General features: G+C 33.3%; 2 protein-coding genes across 2 annotated transcripts; both read right to left on the bottom strand.

Moving 5' to 3' along the window:
* Positions 1-1,288: 1,288 nt before the first annotated feature.
* On the bottom strand, positions 1,289-7,945 carry LOTGIDRAFT_134513 (hypothetical protein; the record flags this gene model as incomplete). The annotated part of the gene is made up of 17 exons (XM_009068588.1): positions 1,289-1,522; positions 1,906-2,048; positions 2,167-2,236; positions 2,393-2,479; positions 2,766-2,900; positions 3,048-3,178; positions 3,441-3,529; positions 3,722-3,891; positions 4,084-4,228; positions 4,543-4,631; positions 4,855-5,030; positions 5,282-5,399; positions 5,629-5,682; positions 6,009-6,134; positions 6,307-6,363; positions 6,714-6,921; positions 7,758-7,945. 17 exons carry the CDS (start codon positions 7,943-7,945, stop codon positions 1,289-1,291), a joined length of 2,220 nt encoding a protein of 739 aa, XP_009066836.1.
* Positions 7,946-10,539: 2,594 nt separating this feature from the next.
* Positions 10,540-12,847, bottom strand: LOTGIDRAFT_236974 (hypothetical protein). Its single transcript, XM_009068587.1, has 5 exons — positions 12,626-12,847; positions 12,255-12,404; positions 11,692-11,850; positions 11,043-11,108; positions 10,540-10,715 (listed from the first exon to the last, which is right to left on the bottom strand). Exons 1-5 carry the CDS (start codon positions 12,684-12,686, stop codon positions 10,675-10,677), a joined length of 477 nt encoding a protein of 158 aa, XP_009066835.1. The 5' UTR covers positions 12,687-12,847; the 3' UTR covers positions 10,540-10,674.
* Positions 12,848-19,525: the final 6,678 nt, after the last annotated feature.

Here is a 19,525-nt window from a genome sequence, read left to right as displayed (position 1 = left end):
TAGAGATAGCTGACTGTATGTCAGGGCAATGGGAAAAGTTGCAAAGGACAGTACTAACTTGAAACTTGTCTTACTTTTACTTGACAAAGACACGGTTCTTGATAACAATTCAATAGCTTTATCTTAAATACCTTTTTGTTCTGTAACAACTTGGTCTTCTTGATCAGCCCGTTGACAAGCTGGACTACAGTAGTCATGTATTTCTCCGGTACGTGGGTTGGGAGCTCTAGGTCGTGTACACCCTGTTTTATAACATTTACCTGAAATGTAATAATACCATTAGAACAAAATATGTTCTCTCTGATGATGAAACTTAAATGCATAGAAACTATCAAAATCATTCAATTGTGTCAAATAAAATTAATACAACCTTGTCACAGAGAGAACAATATTCTGATAAATGAACAAAATGAAATGGAGCTTTGCTTGAAGTATGTGTCAAAATGGATCAAAAGCAGAAAGTTTTTAATCAATAGGACTATTTGTAGCAAGCAGAACCTATTGTTACTAGAATAACAGAATTTCTCACAAAATCTAACTAGCAAGCAACTGACTGTGTCACTACAGCTCCATCATTTAAACATGCTTTCTAATGTTCAGAGGATAAATTTTTTTTTAATAATAATCTTAATAAAACATAATTTAAACAATTAAGAAAAATAAATATTGTTCATTATAGTTAATGAACAATGTTATACAACATTCAAATCTTGCATATAAAGTATTCCAGATATTTCAAAATGATACCCATTCACAGCCCAAATAAACCAGAAAGCAAGCAGAAGTATAAAATACCATAGTTACGTAATGAAGTGACAGAAATCTCAGCCTCAGAATCAGAATCATCTTCTGCTGGCCAATCAAGATAAGCCATAACGTTGGTATGACGACCAGAGGCATCCTTAATCCAGGGATTAGATGGATCTACTTCTTTTATTGATGCCATTATGGCTTTTTTTAAATCTTCCTAAAATACCAATAGAAATTATCTGTTAATGAGGAGCTCTTTTTAACTTTTTTTTCCATGGTACAAACATTTTATAAGTGGACCCAATCATCCATTAAATAAGTACTTTATATAGTTTTAAGTGAAAAAAAATAAGCTCATGTTTATACATGTTTCAAATTCTAATCAAGATATCATAAGGCCAAAATATCTCATTGAACAAGAGGTTTTAAACAATATTTCCATTCAGCACTCAAATATATCTGTTTTCTTCATTGTAAGAAAATACAGATCTTTATAGACTACAGACTACAACTTTCTTGATGAGTACTAGCAGATATACTATATAAAAATGTTACTTACATCCTCTAATTCCATGCTATATTTTCTTCGTCGTTTTTTGCGTAATGAAGGAGGTGTTTCAGGTGGTACTAAGCCTTTTGATATTGCTATTAAAAACTCTAAGCGCTTTCTCTGAACAATTAATGCCTGGTCAATGATTTTCTTTCTTGGTGTTCGTAGATATAAACGATTCACCATCTGTGATAAAATCTCTGTACATTCCTCTAATTCAGTCTGTAATGGAAGTAATGATGAAGCTACATAATTATAGCAGAAGAAATAACAATATTACTCTCTTTGTAAATATTGTACAATTACAACCCGAGCTAGACAAACTGATCAACTTTCACGGTATCATCACATTGTTTGAACTCAACACCATGAATTAATCAACTAGATATTATTCAAAGTTTCATGAAAATCAGATGAAAATCTCTATACTGCTAGCGTGGGAAATTATATGTTTACTTTCTTCTGCAACACCAAAAATTCAGAACTATAATAACTGTGTTAAATCAAGATCAAAGTAGGTCAATTATTGAATATATTCTGATTGTCATATTAGAAAAAATTATTTAGAACCTGTCCAAACTAAACTCAAGTTTAAATCCACAAACCTGCATAAATTCAAAGACTATTTTCTTATACCCTGGTCCATCTAAATAATATCCATATACATATGATGATTTTAATACACGCCTTGCTTTTAATAACTGGTGTACTGCATCTTCTACAAACTTAGTTTCAGCATTAGCTGTAGCTACAAAAAATAATTTAAGCCAGTCACTCTCCACAAATTTCAAGTTTTGCATTTGCACTGTCATTAGGTTGAAAAGTGGTAAAAGAATGATTACAATTAAACATGGTTAAAAGCATACCTGGATCTGTAACAGCTTCAGCTAATTTCATCATTTTATTACGAGCTGTTCTTAATAATGGTTCTTCAAACTACAAAATTATCAAATATTTACATAAATAAAATCAGTAATTATATAAAGGGTGGATAAAAATCAATAAAAAAAAAATACTCATAAATACTCATAAAGCTCTTTTTCTGAAAAAATTTGAATTTTGTTTTGAATAATAAGTATTGGACAAACTTACAGTAAAACTATTTTCATGGTTTTTAAATCTAGTGTAATAATGTACAAAACGGTTTAATTCCTGCATTCTTTGATTTTTCTCTTCTGCCTAAAAAACAAAAATAGAGGATACAGTCACTAGCCTTGAGATTGGGGTGGTCGAATAAAAAGCTCAGACAGTACCTTGATGAATTGTTATCTGCTCTGAGAATATGTGCCACAAGTATTTGTCTTTGAGGTAACAACACTGCTTATACCAAAAAGCTCATCTTGTTCATTATGCTACAATATTTCACACTTATGTTAATAGCTTTAGGGCTGGTTTTTGGGACATTTGCTGTAATTTTAACATTGAAGTGGTATATCTTCATAAAATGTTTATTTAACAATATTACCTCTGTAAGTACTTGTGATGTTTTTTCTTCCACTTTTTTGACGACTTCATATCTATTGCATTTAAAATATCCCCCAGTACTTGAGTTGTGTCTCTTCCATTGTTCAAGACACACCCAACAAAAATCATGTTTACACTGAAATTTAAAACAAGACATGCTTGTTTCCCTTTTTACGTCTGAAAACCTCAACCAAAATTTATTAAATTTACAAAGTAACAGTGGGGAATGAAGTCATACATCACAATGGGGATTTAATCAGGAAAAATATCTAAAGTTATCTACCTTTGAGCATTTCATATGATTACAACCTTCATTTTTCTGTATAGGTGATTTACAGTTGGGACAAGGTTTAGAGTTGGTCACTAACCATAAACAATTAGCTGCTGATTCTGTTTCTATTTCTGTACCAGACACTACCATTATAGAAAAATACATTTTTCAACCTAATCCTAGTGAAAATTCCATAATTGATCGAGATATGCCGGCATGTAAATGATTTTGAAGAATACCAAAGTTTGTATAATTCATGGGATATAATTGCTAGCATATTATATAAATTCTGAGGTTGACAAGTGAATGACAAAAAGGTTTTATAGCTGATAATACATTAAACTCAGTAACTGTATTCTAAAACGTTCTTATGTTTGTCTTTCCACACTTAAAACTGTAACTTACTTTGTTCTGGCTTAACTTCAGCAACTTTTTCATACCATTTCTTCCAGTTATCACAGCTACAAGGTTCATGAGCTTCATTTAAACATTCCCTAAAAATAAACATCAATCCCTTCAGAAACAATTCTTTATGATCAATATAAGAGAAAAGGTATAATAAGGCACCAGATAAAAAAAAAATATATAGATATTACTTTCTTGATTGCTGTTTCTTTGGACCAACAGCCAAAATATCAAACCTATTGTCAAAGATAAAGAAGAAAATCATAAAAACTTGTGCTTACCAACAGAAGTAATGTCCATTACCACAATCTACAGCTCTAGAAGTATCAGTAGGTATTCTAGGATGACCAGCATTACTAGCTGCTGAACCATCTAGATCTGGTAACTTGACAGCTCTACCACAACCAGGATACGGACACCATTTCATATCAGGATTACTCTCCACAAACGCCTGCAATTAATATCAAAATTTACAGAGTTAACATCTATTTGTCACTGCTCTGGGTTGAACATCTCAAAGATTAATTAGATATCTATTTGTTTGGACTCTTCCACAGGCACCTGTTTCTCACTTGGGTAACACGTTTGCTTCTCTTTTCAACTCATATGCTTGGGTAAGAACTTTTCCCTACACCTGTCTTACCTGAATATCAAACTGTAAATATCTTCTAGCCATTGGACGGGATACAATTCTTTCTATTATATCAACTGGTACTAACATAGGACAATCATACGCAGGACAAGTTATATGGTGAGCATCACCTTCTTGAATCTTTAAATTCAGATATCTAGAGAATAAAAAGTGTATAATAAATACAAGACTACTGGTAGTTGGTTAATTTGATTTTATTACTATGTCTATTACTCCTGAATTTCACAATAATCCTAAAAAGTACATCCTGCCTTACTAGGTTCAACACACTTATTAACAGACCCTCCAATAAGCAACTCGTCACACTGTTATTTGAACATAGTGCTTACATGGCTCACAGCTTCCATTTGCTGATTTATATTAAGATAGTTGGGACAATTTTCGGTACGACCCAATATTATGCTTAGAGGTAATAACAAGATTGACTTCTGAGCCAAAATACATGCTTACCTTTCCCAACATTCGGTACAGAAATGATGTTCACAAACAATTTGTACAGAATCTTCAGTAGGGGTATATAGACATGTACATATATCACACTACAAAAAATAATAACATCTTAACAAATATAATTCAATAAATAACTTTTAGCAGCACTGAAACTTATGTTCATAATGTAGTTGACAGAAAAACCTGTAGTGCAGTGGCATAGCTCAGTCAGTGGGCGACATGTATTGTTGTCTGCTAGGTGATTCATGGTGTGGGTAGAATCCCCTGATGACATGGCCAGTACTTTCCATAGTTGGCCTGTAGAAAACATACCAATGATTCAAGACCAGTCGGTAAAGGTTTACTGGGGCTGGGTAGAGGACTACTCAATTCTTCTTGTACTTCTGGTACATCACTATATATAGTAGAAGGGGTGGTAACTCCAGATTTTACACAGCAATGAACAGGATTGGTCATCCAGGCCTCTAATAATGCTTCTCTGGACCATTCTGTAAGAGACACAATTGGTTATTAATAGGAATAATATTTTTTTTTTGTTCCACAAATGTCAAGACTTCTGATTTTTCATATCCCACTACAAAAAGAATCACTGAAATATTCCATTTCTTTTTTTGATATCTAATATAACCAAACCAATCAAATGAGATTGTTAAGTCAACGCAAAAGATCCTTTTCAGATGTAAGTAATTTTTATTGATTTGTTAACTCTTTTGATGAGCCCTAAAGAAATTGTTGTTACCATGGTTACGAAGAAGAGCCTCAGCAGTAAATAATGGGACTGACAACATGTCTGCTGTTTCTACCAACAACTGATCTTTAGCTTCCTGCAGATCTTGAGCTCTCAATCCACAATATTCCTGAAATTAACAGAACAATAGTCCTGAAATTAACAGAACAATAGTCCTGAAATTAACAGAACAATATTCCTGAAATTAACAGAACAATATTCCTGAAATTAACAGAACAATAGTCCTGAAATATATATAATAGTACATGACATTCTGCTGAAAATAAAAAATGACCCTGATCGACAGTTATAGAAGAGATTAATTCTAAGAAAAATATATCAAGAGGTAAAAAACAAACCTCTACAGGAACATTGGATAACTCATCTTCCTCTTCCTCTTGTATACCATCATTCTATAATAATTAATATCATACAAATAACAAGGCTAAGGTTCACCAATTTCTGGGGTTGGTTTGGGTTTTGAATATAAGCTTATGTAAATAGTCTTCAAAAGTCCAAGAAATGCTTAAAAATAATCCCTTCATATATACTTCAAACCAGGAATTTCGCTTTGTGTTTCTGTGTCTTTTCTATATCAAGTATAGTCTCAAGAAAAGATGAGTCATCATTTTAACTTGAGCTGTGAACACTATTACTGATTAGCTCGGCTAAATAATTTCCATCTCTGAGACTAAGGTATGATTGGTCAAACGTGTACTAAATTTCACTTGAAACTTACAGAGAAGACCATTTTTGACTCTAAATACAGAGCTATTTCATTGTGGCCATTTTGTTCAGCACAATCACATGGAGTATGATTATCTTCATTTTCTAGAAATAATGGTGATCCATTCTGTACTAACATCTGTCAACAACAAAATTACATATTAATTAAACTAACAGATTAATGATCAGGACCTGACACTTTGTCATTCTCAAAAGCACTGTCAAAATGTTTTTATGATGATTTTAACAATGATTAAATTGAAACACTTTGAGTTTAAGCTTGTCTTTTCACAATTATTAGATACACATACCTCAACACAAGCTTTCAAACCAGATGCTGCAGCATAATGTAAGGCTGTATTATTTTTCTGGAATAAAAAAGGGCACATTAAAATCAGAAGAACTTTTGGTATGAATACAACCTACTACAGTATGAATATCTGTAGGAGTTTCTCTTGAAACTGACATAAAAACAAATATAATAACAAAACGAAATTGTAATCTAATTCTAATTAAATGGAAAACACGTTCAAGGTCCATCCTTGCTTTTAAAAGATTTTTAAATCAAACTGCTGATTTGAAAATTTTGTCTTGTGCAAGTGTTAAGGCTTGCTTGCTATGTTGATTGTTTTTTAATGCTACATGTTGAATTACAGGAATTCCAGCAATTTGTTAGTGCCATTATAAAGAATCTGTGCAAACCCTGATAATTACATACCTCATCCAAGGCAGCAACGTCAATTTTTTCAACTTCCTCATCTTGTAGAGTAGCCCCCTTCCATTTTAATACCATAGCTAGACAATCTAACCTTCTACGCTGTACATTATAGAACTGAGAATTCTTCTCCATACAAACACAGTGTAATACTGTCTCTTTATGATTGTTGGTTTTATTGGGGTTGCCTCCCTTCTCATACAGGAATATCCTACAAATAAAGATATACATATAACCAGTGGTAGCTTTAAACACTTGAAGACATATGAATCATCATTGTTGTCTTTAAAGACAAGTCACAATTAATTATAAGATTTAGGGCTGCTCTTTACTACACTCTAAAAGATTCAAATATTTTTTGGTCATTTTAAGTAAAAAAAAATTGATTTCTTGCCATGGGTTGAATGTCTCTTGATCCTTTAATAAGAAAAAAGATAGCCTTGCGAAGCAAAGTGACATACACCTACCCAAGTACCAAGTACAAATTATTACTTGTAGCCTGTAGAGTGAGCATGAGCCAAATGTGAACAGGCAGACAGACAGACCGACGACAATATGCTTCCATACTATGTGTGGGCATATAAAAACCAACAGAATTGTTACTTGAAGTGTGAGCAAAAGTTGCACTATACGGCTAATAGAGTGAATACACAAAGTTGAAAATGATATTTTGGTGAAAAATTATCAGATCATCCTGAAAATTGATAGGGATCATCTTCATAACGACATTGATCCACAAAAAAAAAAATCAGATGGATCGATTGTGTACATATGACCACATTATAATGTGGGCATATAAAAATACAATCACAAACAGAAACACAATTGGACTGAAATTCCTTTCTGTTAATTTCAATCCCTAGAGGATGTATCTTCTATCTGTTGGAATTGCTTGTCAAAATGGCAAATAGTTGTCATGTTATAAATGTTGTTTCAAAGTAAGTAGGGAATTTGCTTATTTTAAACATTTGTGAGCTGCACAAATCAAGCACTGGTATGTACAAGTTCTCAAATCATAAACGTATTCAGTTTCATTGTGATACATACCTGAGTAATGATCTCATCCCATGCCGAGAACATATATGTAAAGGAGTTTCATGTTGATGTGAGTCCCCGTAAGAACAATTAGGATCTAGTGCCTTGCGTAAGTCACCATTATTCTGGTACAACTGTAAAGCTGCTACCTCATTGTCACTCTGAAGATATTTTCTAAATTTCGATGAAGCACTTCCCATCTTGGGAAACAGCTACAGACCACAACTTATCTGGTGTTACATAGATTCAGAGATGTTAAGCTCTCCATTGTTGATTCCTGTAAAAGAAATTTTGCATAAAGTGTTGTAATTGTTTTGGATAGGTTGGCATCCTTTTAATCCAACATGAGCATTTCTTAGACATATATAGACAATTTCTTACATTTACCAAACATATTGAAGATAAAACAATTATGAAATTAAAGTTCCATAACAAAAAATAACAGCTGTTTAACTTTCTATGTTATTATGGTGGCTTCTAGAGACCTGTTCAAATGACAGGAATTTTAAGTTTTAATTAATGTGTGTTCATGATGATATCATTAATTGCCGAAGAAAACCTCATTATCCTTGCAACAGGTTTTTTTACCTTCTCAATATAGAGATGTTTATATTCTGCAAAGATATAATGCAGATGGCAACTTCGTGATGGCAAGAGAACCCCTTTCAAGTCAGCGAGTTGGGTAGTGTATAGGTAACTTGGCTTCGAGAATAACTCTTGAGAAGTAGACATAATGTAATAAAAGAAAATATCTATAACAACATGACTAAAGTTTTAAGACTAATTACAAATCTGCCATGACACCTCAGAATAACCTCATAAGTATTAAATTCTAATACTGTACTGTTCTCTAGTACCGGTATATTACATGTTATATTATCCTTTTCTTACCAGACGCTAGCTGCCATGTTTATTCTAGGCAAGCTGTAGAACATGTTTGGATGGTTTGTCTTACATCACATATAAAACGTAATAATGATTAGAAGTTCTATAAATAGACTTAATAGCAATTGATTTCCTCCTATTACATTACAATATCAGTTTATATCAATTACAGTCAGTCATTACCAAAATCATTTATTTTAATTTGTCTTGTTGGCTATATAGGCCTATCATCATCTACAGGAATAGAAATAATGGGTGGTTAATTGATTTGGGGAACTGATTCAGGCTTGTCAATATATACTTTATAATTACCAGCCTTCAAATAATATGTAATGCATATGCAATACCATGCAGTGTGCAATGTCCAAAAGATGGTGTAAAAAAGCAAATAAATAACTCTGAAGTCTTTAAAGGGACAGGTTCCCCATTTTTTGGGGCTTGTCTTTAGTCTTGCCTTATGTTAAGTCTTCAGCAGTACTAGCAATGGATTTTAAGGCTCAAATTTGGATATTGAGCAGTGAACTACCAATATCAGGCTACTGATTAACTTAGCTAAGGTATGATTGGTCAAACGAATGGCGAATTTAATATACATAACCAGTACCGATAGAGCCACGAATGTTTCTTTTTCATCTGATGTCAGTTCCTAAAACCAATTACAATGACAATCTGAAGAAATTCCTTTCAGTACTGTAGCCTACCAGGTACCAAAGGACTACTGGTACTGGTACTGGCACTAATGCTACAAATTAGTAAATGTACTATTTTCTGAATGTACAAAATAACCAGGTTAATGAGCCTGTATCCTTAAACTAGATAATCTAGATGATGATATCAATAAGTCAATACCAGTATTATGAGCCTTGAATCTCTAGCCTACCCCCAGTCCCTGTATATATCCATATACAAGATCCAAAGTTACCTTGCCCATGTCATCACTATCATGCCCACATATGGCCTACTCTATCCCTGTCCTTATGTGGTCTATGTTCAAGACATTAAAATTGAAGCCAAAGTTCTAGCAGTATCAGTCCCAGACTGTCCAGTCACAGGGAAACCTTAAAATTCATTTCATACCAATTAATCAGGGTGCTTTATTCTATTGCGGAATGTAAAGATAATAATATAAAGAGATAAAAATGATATCATATTATATCATTTTGACCCATAAAGATATATTGATCTATAAATAACCGACCCATCAAAATGTAAACATTTCGACCCAGACAGGGCCAACTGCTTTGTTGTTATGTTTTTGTCGTTTGGATGGAGGTGTTTCACACGCCTTATTTCCGATGTTAAAAGTATCAGATCGGTATAAATAGACTGACCAATAGTAAGATGGATAATCGAAGAATTACCTTAATCGGTTAATTTCTAATTATCTCTAACTGAACATCTTTAATCCATGAAAAGAGTGATCGACAGTCGCTGATTAATCCATGATTTTTCCACATCAATGCGCATAAACCGGAAGTTACCGAAGATTGCCGATCTTTACCGAGACTGTTTGACCTACTTATTTCTTAATGGTTTCAGACTACAACTAAATATTGTGTCATTTCCACCACTATTTCATTTGCTTTCTCTTTCCATGTTAAATCACGAAAATCAACCAAGGGTTAAATATCCAAATAAATTTTTATCTTGAAAAGTTACAAAGCTAGAAACCTGAAATTTGCAGGGAATATCCACATTCACTATCTGGACATTTAAGAAAAAACAAAATTCAAAAATCTGCCATAGGTTATAGGAACTAGGTGAGCAAATATGACCAATTTTCAGCAGTATAGTAGGCCACATACATCCAAAATGACAAATACCTTACTTTGCGAAATAATTTTGCTTAAGTTTTGTTATTTTCCTACCAATTAGACCCCAGGGACTTGGAAAACACAAAACACAAAGATTCTTTCAATTGCATAAAGATTTATTAAATAGATATCAATCAATAAATATATCATACATAACATGGACCACAAAATGTATATTTTCATAGACGGCTATTTTGTTAGGAGAAAATTTGTCTAGTCCTAGTAAAAAATTATTTTCCAAATCCATTAGGACAGCATGCTCTCTCCTCTTCTGGAAGAAAACAATAACAAAAAGCTTTCATTAACAAAAAATTCTTTGAACATCGGCTACGGTGCAACAGTTTTTGCTCATTCTGGTCAATCTGAATATTGCAAAAAGCAACTATAACTGGTCTCACACAAAAGGTATAAACTTATTTCGAATCTCTATGATACATGACACCAGTCAGCATTGAAAATACAAATGCATTTATAAGCATTTCATGAAATGAAAGAAATGAAATAGAGTTTTACGCTCTAGGTTTCTGTCACAGCCCAGAGAAAAGCAAGGTGGCATGAAGGAAGATGGAAGTCAATAAGTGAAAAGTGAATATCTAACCTTTTAAAGAATCAGGCACTTTGGCAATTTTCACAGCTTTACTTTTTCCTTTCAATTTCAGTAAATCTAGAAATAAAAATACAATAAAGACGAATTATCTCATGCTGGTCTGTACCGAATTGTTTTGGAAATGATAATTTGTCGGAATGATTTTGTAGGAACTCGGTAAACAAATTTATAGAGCGCATACTACAATAGTGTTAAAAGACACTACGTTTCTATATCGGTCTACAAAATGTATTACCGGTAAGAACTATTTCAACACACAACTTTTCGATATCCCGCGCTGCCTCCTCTAACATCATTATTTAATATTAACTGATATTGCTATTACATAGCTATATAGCAAATAGTGACAGTTCTCTCGTGAAATGTTCACCCTACCAGAACACCAAAATGTCACTTAATTTTTAATTACAATTTTTAAATAAACATTTATACCGCCAGAAGGAATCCCTAATTACAGATTTTATCAAAGTATATTAATATGCTTATAGTGACCATGAAACGTTGACTGTCCCCATTTTAGTTGAAAAAAAACCGGACGCATGACTTTAAATAATCCTCCATACTGAAGTTGATAGTTCGATATATCGTGTTCCATCAATTATGACCATATTCTTTTTTATTACAAAAGAGAATGATATACCTGTTTGACCTTTAATACAGATAGAATCGTAAACAACCAAGGCATTGTGGAGTGGGCAGTAAGACTTGGCATCTGAACTTGGAACATATAAACAATGTTGGTGAAATTTCATCCAATTTGTGGGACAAGGGCGCTCCTCGATTGGCCTCAAGAGTTTTCCTGAAAAATAAGGTTCAACTTTAAAAAGCACATAAATATCATTATTAATCAAATACAAATTTTGTGATATTTGACTTGATTTGCATAACATAAATGAATGTATATATTACGAAAAATTATATTAAAAAGTATTATTAAAAATTGTGAAAGCTCTATGTTAAGGCTTTTTTGCTTCTTTATTTTCTTTCAAGAACAGTAATCATAGTATTTATATACAGGTATCTTTATTGAATATATACATTTAAGGAAACATAACCTGAGAGAGCTTTTAATGTTCATATTAAAACCTCCCATACACAAGATTTCATTTTTCAAATTCTATCAGCCGGATGGTCAAAATTAAACGACTCTATATATGCAATAATATTATGTTATGGTAGATTGATAATATTCTTACACTTTACCTTTCATACAGAAGAGATTAAAAACGGATTTGGCACCTAAACTATGGCATATGTCGTCGGGTTCAATACTTGGCCGAAATAAACAATGACCTTCGAACTCTCGCCAGTTGACTGGACAATAACTTTCTTCTACTGGTTTAGGTACCAACCCTAGAAAAACAAACAACAACATTATACTGATCAAATCGAGAGATGATGATGTATCAACCATACAAAATCCATGGAACTCTCTTGAATCTGGAAATCAGCCACAGCATTCACACGTCAAGATCAATACGGTAGACATGAAATTGCTCCCTTGGATTCTCCCGTGAGTTAAGATTTGTCAACCGGGTCGAATATTTGATTTTACTTTCAGCATGATACCTTACCTATAACTAGACCAATGAAACAAAGCACTAAAACACCTATCACTGATGCCATAGTTTGCATTTTAAAGTATTTTACGTATGTCAGTCACTCTGTTAACAATTTCAATATTCCAGCAAACACGAATATTGAATTGGATAAATATTAAGGTAAATTATTCCGAAAAAGTTATCTGAATGTCAAAACGCTTGATGTTTAACTTAAAGTTCCTTCTGAGTCCTCTGAATTTGATCTGAATACGAAATGGATCTCTTTTATTGACATAACGTCTGCACCCCCATAGAGAAAATCTCTAATTATGATAGGAAAGTTATCGATAATCCAGACTATCAACGTGGATCAAGTCCGGTTCATTACTAATCTGGCAAAAAAGTGAAAGATTATAACAATTAGAAGGGTTTGTTTTGGTTTAAATAAAAGCTTCTTATAATTCATACGTCATACGATATACATTAACAAAATCCATACCGAACTTTGTTATTATATTCTATGAAACAATGCATGACAATATTTTTTGGTGTGATGGTATGAAATGTCTTGCCAATGAAATCCATTGATTTTATGCAGTAAAAGGCTGGAATTCGTTACTAGGATTGTAGACTGCAGTGTGGCATGCCCTTACGTAAATAAATTTAAATTCGCTCAAATTTTCATCGAAAATTAAATCAAATCGATACATATACAGAAGGATTCTTTAGTTTTCAATCTGTTATAAGTATTGAGAAATGCCGATAAATGAATATAAAAGTGATTGGTGATATCGATACTTTGAATTTATTTTAAGATCTGATACGAGTTATTTGTTGTCTGGATATTGAAACTAAAAAAATAGTTAACCCCCCTTTGCCATATAGTATTGAAACTATTTCTAAATAGAACTATTAAAGAACTATACAATTCAGGTAGGCCTAAATGTTCTTAAAGTCGTAATATATCGATGTAAAATAGTTATGTGCCTTCTGAGTGAGGAAGTGATTCTGGTAGCTGAAATTGCATTCTCTAGGAAAGTGACTTGGACATAAGAAGGCCATATCTCCTAATTTGAATATCCACGATACGAACTATTTTACTATTAAATGTGTCAGATTTATTATATATATGGAAATTGATTAAAGTCAAACTTTATTGCGGCAGTATTTACTAATAGTTGATGTTTAACCTTATTTTTGTAATAATAGATAGAAATAATACCATGTATTAATAGAAATCATACAACAATGAAGTCAAATCAATTGTTTATCTCTATAGATGATTATCACAATAGCCATCAAACGCCATTATTCAAATGAATGTACGGTTTTCAAAACCTGTTATGACTATTTATGGGACCTATTCTTTTGCTTCTCTTTTTTTTATGGCCGTCTCTAGTTACTTCAATTTTCTTGTGTTTTACGCGTCATTCTTTTTGTTTTTTTATTTCTCTCTGTTTATACAAATTTTCTTGCTTTTCTTGTTCTTTCGGCTCGTGTGCACATGGCTTTATGAACGATGATCGTTCGATGTTCCGTAACAATTCCAAGACTAAATTTGTTAAAACGGGATCTATTACTATATTAAATTTGATGGAACGAGCTACTAAATCTAAGAACAACGCTCCATGTCACATTATTCACCACTAATAAAAGAGATATACAATTTTATTGCCTGATCTTTAGGTTAAGCTTCAATCTTAAATCACCGGAAATGACGTATTGGCTGATTAAATAAGAGCAGTATATCATAGTGTTGTTAACACTGTAGAGATTATGTATTTATGGCTAGAATGTCAAACTGGGCTATTGATCGTAAAACGATACAACCTCACAGAATCTAAACCTGGGTATCTGTAATGTGCTGAAACAGGCGGATTCCATGCTGTATATCAAGGAACTTTAATGAGAATAGTGTGCGGATCGAGATGATGTGCTCATCATAAAAACCTGTGAAGAAAATCAATAATCATAACATTTAATGGGAATGCATGTTTTCTAGTAATTCATCCTTAAAATATTTTATTGATTTTCACACAAAATCCTAGAAATACATTTTGTGTCACCAGATTAAATGGTTTGTAAGTATGTCTAAATATTTGTGAGACCGTTAGCTATCAAAGAAGTCAAACAATCAAAAAGAATCCAAGTATATAATGCTAGACCACACGAAATTCATAAGTTGTTGTGGTACCAGTCGAGATTCAAATCGTCACGTCAGATCTTTCATTTAGGTCCTGCACAAATAGTCATTTTTCGTGAAAGGTCATGGTAGTGTGTACTTGAGATTTTGACTCTCAACATTTTAAAGCATTTTCATTCTAATAATAATCAGCCCTTAGAATCGAAATAGACTAGTCCAGTATGGACAACGGTTCATGTCGGACAGTGACTATGTAAGCTTTAAAAGATTTGAGAGTAAACTATAAGCAGATTATCATCAGAAAGATTCTATGACGTGCAACTAATTGAAGTAAGACAGCTGAATGGCGTATGAGTAAGATGGATCTAAAATTAACATCCATTATCTGTAATAGCTGACAACATTGTACCATGAGCATAAAGTAACAATTATTAATGGTTACAGTACAACCTTCATAATAATTTAATATCGTGTTTATTGCATTGAAGTACATAATTTAATTATGAATATTGAATACATGTACATTTCATAGGCATTTGTCAGCATGTTCGATAATGATTTATTGGTCAACTTCATAAGCTATATTATGTTATAGTAGATGATAATGGTACAATCTATTGCAACCTTACCTTATTCTTGTTCCATTGTAAAATTACATAATTATGGTGTTGCTCGACCAAATATAACCCTTTGGTATAAAACAAAAATCAAATTATCTATTATATCAGATGATATACGCCCACATGAATTGGCGTCACCCATGTTCGTCGGTCCGCCTGTCCTGACGGATTTTGACGAAACTTGATGTGAGTGTTTTTTAATCACCCAAGGATGAAACCCTTTTGAAAATCAGAAGAATCGAAAAATGTTTAGTATTAGTTATTGCCCTTCTTAGCCCCAAAACATTTTAAAAGGCACGATTATCGACAAATTTTGATGAAACTTGGTGTGAGTGTTGGTAATCCCCCACGGATGAACTCTAAAGGAAATCAGATAAATCTAAAACTATATAGTTTGAGTTATTGCCATTGTTCTTGAAAAAGCGTTCAAGTTTTTTTAGCTCCTTAACTCTCTAGAAAGCACAATTAACGTTGGATTTTGACGAAACTTCGTGTGTTAGATCATGATGAGAACATAGTCTCCTGAAAGCACTGACCAAGGTCACAAAGTAAAGATTTATGATAAAACAAGTTAAAGGTTAAGATAATTAGATATGTTAACTAAGGATGTCTCTGTAATACTATCTGTGGTAGTATCATTTCTTTAACTGAAATAGCTGAAAATAGAATAGTCTTCTGATATATCAATAATCATCTCAAGATAAAACCTGTATTGTGAAACAAAATCTATAAGAAAATAAGGATCATTCATATGAATAGTCATCGTAGGAGATTCAAAAGGAAAGAAGTCAGAAGACTATTGAGGGTTAAGTCTACCATGGACTAGGATATTACTGAAATTTTTGTTTCTTCTGTAGGCTGTAACAAGTCTCTTGTTGTAGACATGAGGATATTGGTCTTGGAGATTCTGGTAGTGGTTTCTCATAATATAAGGCAGTAGTGGCAGTGTGATTCTAGGTGGTAAAGAAGGGTATTATCTGATTGTCGTATTGAATATTTAAGCCATTGCGATATACAGTTGGTCCATCCAATAAGTAAACTCTTTGCTCTTGCTTGATATTATGCATAGGTTGTATCTTTTCAATTGGCATAATCAACAAGTCTTCAATGGAATGGTCGGGTTGGTTAAAGTGATTGGAAATTGGTCTGTTTTTGCCATGTACCATATCGTAACGATAAAACGAATTCGCAGCGCGTTCTTTGTTTCTCCAATATACTGTATGTCGTATTTTTTAATTACGTAAATTAGATTTTGGTCTCCGCATGGAATTTGATCAGTCATTATTGTTTTTAAAGAAATGATAAATAGGTACATGTTCGCAGGTACGACACGCAGAACCACCACAAGGTTTTCAGCCAAATCATAACCCAAGCATGAACCTTATTAAAAATCGAAAATATTAAGTGTGAGTTATTAACCTTGTGCTTGGAAATGCTTTCAAGTTTTAGCTCGTTAACACTCAAGAAGGCACAATTCTTGACAAATTTTGACGAAACTTAGGGTGAGTGTTTGGTATCACCCAAGAATGAACCCTATCAAAAATCTAAAAAATATTTTATGAGTAATCTTGGAAACGCATTAAATTTTTAGCTTGTAATCACTGGAAGGCTCAATTCATGCCAGATTTTCTCAAAACTTATTTGTTTTGTCTATAATCACCCATGGATGTACCTTGTAGAAAAAAAAATGGGAACTATTTTACATGAGTTATTGAGCTCAATCTAAACGCATTCAACTTTTAGTGTTGATTCATGCCGGATTTTGACAACATGGTAATATTTTTCAGTATCATCTCAAAAAGTTCAAAAGAAGTGTATGACTGAAGGTTGAGTATTTAATACTGGTAATTGTTACTATTGCCAAATATTTCTATTTAAAATCAAAGCTGCCCGTGAGCGTATATTACTTTTCCTGGCAAACTATTGTTTTAATGTGGATTTACATCAAAACGTGTTGACGTCTGCCCTCTCAGTCACACGTATTTCACACACCCCTCCCAATTTTTTTAATCTAAATCTAACGTGTACTCTAATACTTAACAAATTCATTACATAAAACATGACTAACACTAACACTATTGAGTAATAGCATAATGAATTTGTAAACGGAAATAAATGGAAATCTGTCTGTATAAGATAAACCTGTTGGAGTCAATTTGTCTTAATTACCACTAAACTAATACAAAACATAGACAAAGGAGCGGAGGAAGCTATATGGAAATTATATGACTTTGATTCAATCAAAAAAAGTCAATGGGCGGCATTGATTAAGTTAAAGATACAATGGCTATGACATGAAAACCGAAATTGTTGGGTTTTACCATGCTCGCACCTGGGATAAAACATTTTCAACTGACGACTGAAGATCTGGGTTTTTTTTCTTCCGCTACGTGTTCTTGTTTCATGGTTATTCAAATGCCAGATATGTCTTTTCCTTGATAAAAGCAATGTGGATAATCCAGATGGATGCGAAGGTTTTCTGTTGTGCTTATTGAATGTCACAAGTAGATTGTTAAAAACATGGATGGAATCACTGATACATTGTAGCTTTAACCATTTAGATTTGGGCCAGTAATTGATGGATTGTATGGTTTCTGTTATTGACAGAATGGACCATATATTTCTTAATTTATTTCTAATTTTTGTCTTAAACGTCAATAAAATAGGCTATATATTATACACGACAGGTCTGGAGGGGCTACTGGAAGGAATATTGTAAACGGCCGTTTTATGTTGGGGCTCTTGTACCTAATTGATCCCAGTTTGTTTTCTTATTTAATTCTTATTTCTTATTAAAAAATACTAAGGTGTTTGGCATAGCCTGTGAATAGCACGCTGCTCAACATAAAAAAGATTGGAAATTCTTTTAAGGATAAATGGGAAAGCAATTTATATCATAATGGTCGTACGATAGTTTCAAACTTACCGTCCACACTGAGGCTCCGGGGCACTCTCGGACGCTCTCCGTGGTATACCGGGTTGGTCCGGGTCTGATCTGTGGATACTCCAGCAAAAATCTGGGGCTACTCCGGGCTGAAGTCCGGGCATGTGGGACTGTTGCTTTATGTTAGTCCAGCCCTGCATATTTTTAATCATTACCGACATTGAAAGGGATCACTCCATCTTTATACAAACATACTCATCAAAATTGAAAATATTCAGTATTGTTAGTCCAACACTGTAAATGAGGGAAAATCATTTGATCATCGAAAGAGATCGATACAAATCATCCTCGTCTAAAGCCTCAGTCCCACTGGGAATTTAGGAATCTGCGAAATGTGGATAGGTTTTGCAATGAATTGTGATGAATAGTGACAAAATTGTAGAAAAAGTGTAGCAGACCTATTAAAATTTACAGGTCCGCTTGATAATAGTCGACGGCTCTGCGATGTTCGCCGATAATCATCGATAGATCTGCTGACCATGACCAAAACTGGTCGGTGATGGTAACCGATGTAACATATATTTAGCGTTGTATTGGCGATGTTTGACGAAGGCTCACAGAACGTTCTCAACTATTTGGCGGTCATCCGCTAACCATTATAGAGGGTTTGTCTAAGGTAGCCGAATATTCCCTGATGTGTTAGCAGCATAATATGTGTGTATGTGTGTGGCACGCTTGCTCGCATCAAAGACGAAATGTTTTGAAAACTTTATAAAATTCATTAATTGTTGAACAAAATTTTAAAACGTTTCGAAAAAGGTTTTGTGTTTACTGGATCCTAAAACTGGTCGGAAATTCAAACTGTAAAAGAATTTTCTCGACGTGCGAGCTCCAATGTGAGCAATCACGCAACTTACAGAATCAACCAAAAGAAGATACTGTGCCATAAGAGCCCTATTATATGTCAGCGACAAAAATATCCCAAGGCTCTGCGACGTGTAATCAGATGGTAAGGTAACTAATACTTCGACGTTACGTCTCTGATATAACGGCGAAGGTTTATGGTTATTAGATGAACATTGTCGCAAACGGTCCGCCAATATAACGGCAAATATTTGCCGACTTTCTGTGTTGGTTCGCAGATTGCATCTCCACAAATTTCAAAGCAATGTTTTCCCGATCCTTTTTTTTCCAAAATAAAATGAATTTCGAAGAGAACCAAAGACATTAACACATGAGATGTAATCAGTAGGTCAACTCACATCGGAAACAACTTATGAGGTCAT

This window comes from Lottia gigantea (genome assembly GCF_000327385.1).
Source record: "Lottia gigantea unplaced genomic scaffold LOTGIsca_91, whole genome shotgun sequence".
NCBI classification, from domain to species: Eukaryota; Metazoa; Mollusca; class Gastropoda; family Lottiidae; genus Lottia; species Lottia gigantea.
The sequence above is the reverse complement of the archived record's forward strand: the minus strand, read 5'-3'. Positions and strand labels throughout refer to the sequence as shown.

Bases quoted from the DNA above. Each gene is read 5' to 3' on its own strand.
- LOTGIDRAFT_236974 (XM_009068587.1), bottom strand. From the start codon at position 12,686: ATGCAAACTATGGCATCAGTGATAGGTGTTTTAGTGCTTTGTTTCATT. The intron at 11,851-12,254 runs GTAAAGTGTAAG...CTTATTTTTCAG, and splicing joins TAATCTCTTCTGTATGAAAG to GAAAACTCTTGAGGCCAATC. The intron at 11,109-11,691 runs GTATATCATTCT...TTTTATTTCTAG, and splicing joins CTGTATTAAAGGTCAAACAG to ATTTACTGAAATTGAAAGGA.